The 3,784-nt window shown below is 33.4% G+C and overlaps 1 protein-coding gene across 1 annotated transcript; it reads left to right on the forward strand.

Moving 5' to 3' along the window:
- Positions 1-2,170: 2,170 nt before the first annotated feature.
- On the forward strand, positions 2,171-3,565 carry LOC121120929 (uncharacterized). The gene is made up of 5 exons (XM_040715813.2): positions 2,171-2,373; positions 2,444-2,603; positions 2,671-2,750; positions 2,840-3,005; positions 3,069-3,565. Exons 1-5 carry the CDS (start codon positions 2,299-2,301, stop codon positions 3,281-3,283), a joined length of 696 nt encoding a protein of 231 aa, XP_040571747.1. The 5' UTR covers positions 2,171-2,298; the 3' UTR covers positions 3,284-3,565.
- The last annotated feature ends 219 nt before the right edge of the window (positions 3,566-3,784 follow it).

Genomic DNA, 3,784 nt, shown 5'->3' on the forward strand with positions numbered 1-3,784 from the left:
CTTACCAAAAGTCAATGAGTCCTTTCGAAACAGACTCACCATCCCAAATCCGTGATTTTTTACTCCTTATAAGGTATCAACAGTACAAGATTACAGATTACTTCCGTATAATTATTTATAAAACAGTAAATGTCGAACTGATAATGTAAAAATATAAAAAGTTGACGAAAATGTCATACGACAAAATCTGTTCAAGGATAAATTACCAAGGGAAAAATGTTTCAAAGTTACTGGTCACCGGATAAAGAGGTTACGTCATCGACAGGCCAATTTTGTATGATGTAGTGAAGCTTCAAATACAAGTTTACGTACGAATTTGGTATAGTACCGTTTCAAATGCATTTAAATTAGATTCATACGTGTAACACATCTTATGATGATACTATTCTTTTTTTAGGAAGTGTTACAAGTACATTTCTGTTTAATAGTGGAATCCGACCTGGCGTAGTAATCGCTCTAGGGACTATACAGGGTTTATAAGCCAAAAAATCCGGTCTTCACTAAATAATTTCTGAGCGTAACTACGGGAAAATTACGAGCAATATCACAAATTTTATTGAAATTATCCAAATCTACACTATCAATTATTCAAAATTTAAATTGTCTACTATCTCCGAACACACATGCCTCAAGACGAAATTGGAAGCTTCTGTATGCTCAGAAAATTTTGGCAAAATCAACAGGAGGCCATTTTTGCCTAATGTAAAAATCAATGACATTATCGGTGCGGCAATACAGCCCTTCTTTTCAATGATACCCCAAAAATATTAATACAGTCGATTCTGAAGATCTTTCCTTTCCGAGAAAATTGTGATAGTTTTTTCAGCTAGGTACAGAATGGGAGAGCAAACATAGGATCTTAATCCATGGGACATAAGCCGCCGTAACTCCTAACTCTTTCGTAACTGAGTTAATTGAGGATATTGTATCGTATTCTACCCAGTTTTTGCGGATTTTGTCGAGATTATTCTGATCTTATTGACCCGTATTGAGTTTTGACTATGTCATCGGTATATTTCCCAACCTCCAATTCCGCTTAGATTCTTACAATTGACTGTTCAGAAATGACGACAATCCTTTATATTACAGAAGTACGAATTTGGGCGTGAAATGAAACTAATTATTGTTGCCTTTGGTGTTCTCTCAACGACATTTCTAGATAAAATGACCTCAAACAAATGTTAGCTGATGTATTTTTAAATTATACATCGAATGACGTCATTTAAATTGTTTTATTGACCATAACTTTACATATAATGTTTGCAGAAAGTAACCTGCCTTTTTTGCTTATAAACCCATTAAAACAATCAAGAATTACACCTTCAGGAAGTGATATCTCATATTTTCAATATCACAGATAACTTTAACACCATAATCAAAATGTAAGGTCTAATAAAGAACCAAAGTTTCAACCTAATGTGACATTAACAGTGGAATAGAGTTAGTAAAGGATTAGTAAATATAAACTGGGTTAAAAAATTTAATTAATGGGTAAGAAATCAAGAATTATATAACTTAGAGGACTTAGAACGGATAGAAGAAAGTAAATTGATAAATCCCCGGTACTCCGAACAACCTTGAGACACCCTAATTTTGGGTACCTATATAAATATAAGCAAACCAATATATTTATTAATGCACATTGTGAAGCTGGTACAATGGTATGCTTATATAATATTATACATATATGAAATGACATATGTAAATCGATAAGAAACGATCTCTATTTCCCATCTTGCAAATTTGCCTATTTTTGTATGTATGTATGTATAAAAATTAACTTAGAATGCAAAACAACATATGTCTTAATCTTAACAATATTCATACATTAAAATTATGAATATAGGTACATAGAAAACTCAAGCTGTCATTAGAATTGCGTATTTATGTAATCTCCAATTTACCCCTTGATATAATATTTATTTCCTTCACTTGTTGCTTAGCTACTCAAAAAATGAAATAATAAACTTTTACGAGTAAGAATACCTTTAGATGATGAATTATTCAGAGTAATTTAATGGATATAAAAGGCTCCTTAGGGTAGACTATCTCCCTTTTAACGGGTTCCTACATAGCTATGTATTATGTATACCCTTGAAGAAGAAAATTATAGAGCTTCGTCCAGTCTAGGGGCCTTTTATTGCCTTGTTGGTTATGTGTGAACAAGGTCACTCAATCATTTATTCCCTAGAGTTCAACATTGAATGCCATTACTCATAATTATTCATTATTTTTCTTTCTCTCCATAATTGGACAGACATTGATATTTCTCTCAGTAGGTCTTTGAACACAATCAACATGGTGGTGATGAGAACATTCCTTGGATGTTTCTCGGTCCAATCCGGGACTCTGGGGATACTGGTCATCACAAATGTAAGAAAGGGAGGACTCAAAGAAAACAATTTTTACAAACTATTTTCTCCTTCAATTATTGTCTTAATAGCTCCTTCTTCTGGGAGGGATCGCTTATATTGGGATCAACTACAACGAAACAGAAGTGGGAGACAATTGGGCTCTCTTCCTAAGCGATGAAACCAAGGTTTGTGATATGAAAGTAGACAAAAATGACTTTCATTGTAATGTCATGGCGGTGGTTAAAAGCAGTAAGAATAGATTATTTGTTGCTTTTTCCATATAACTAATCCGTAATCTCCATTACCACACGATTAGAATATATTCTTATTCTACTACTCACGATATCCGTCATCTTTTTCCTTTGTGGAGTATTAGGGCTCTTTGGTTACTGTATGGTAAGGCCTATACAAGTATTTGCAAGTATATTTACGATCCTTTTGAATATATTTTTTTTATTTCTATGTCACTCTGTCAACTCACAAAGCATTCCATTAATTTTATCATGGTATGGATCGTGGCAGCTTTCATCATCCTTCTCATATTCTTTATTATAACTGTTCTAACAGTGACTCTTCAATCTCTCTTCCTCCCAAACGGAGAGGATAATGTAAATGTCGTAGCAAAGTCCATCATTCAATTTGTAATCCTACGTAATTTATATTCTAATGTGTAGAAAACAAATGTCTAATGTACCCTCTCTTTTCGTCAATTAGTGGTTGCAGCCTACTTTTGGCTCTGTGTTGTGAGCTACGTTCAAATCCTCAAGGCAATGCAAAAGCTCGGTCTGAATGAGGTGCAGAGCATACTAAACAAAAACCAAGATGAGGATGATGATGATACAAATAGCATCGTTGTCTCACACTCGAATTTAGGAAAGGATATTGTTCCAAATTCAAATTCGTTCCTAGAGCCTATCGGTGCCTATTAAGGGATATACATAGTATATAGTTTTTCACTTAAAAGCATCAAATTCATTGATCGAATCATTTTATGTATTATATCTACGATAAAATTGTCATTGTTCGTTGACTACAATGATTTATTATAGAGAGTTAATGTTTATATTCGGATTCCCAGATTAAATGATCCAGAATCAACGGTGTCCATGTTTTTCATTATGTATCTACAAGTGTCTACTCGTTTCACCATACCATGTATCTGCCATTTCCTTTAGCACAGTGTTATCACATTAATATAATTATCTATTGTATTTCGTTGTCTGCTCTCTACTTTCGCTGCGAGCTATTATCAAATAATGATAGAGTATGAGCGTTCTTTACTTATATTAGTTCGTAAATAAGGCAACAGAGTCGGAAGATATTGCGAAAAAATAATATATCACTTTGAATGATAATTATCACTATCAGATGAAGGAGACACCCTTGCCCTATAACAATCTATATTTATATCCGCCCAGACTTCAGAAAGT

This window comes from Lepeophtheirus salmonis, chromosome 6 (assembly GCF_016086655.4).
Source record: "Lepeophtheirus salmonis chromosome 6, UVic_Lsal_1.4, whole genome shotgun sequence".
Taxonomy (NCBI): domain Eukaryota; kingdom Metazoa; phylum Arthropoda; class Copepoda; order Siphonostomatoida; family Caligidae; genus Lepeophtheirus; species Lepeophtheirus salmonis.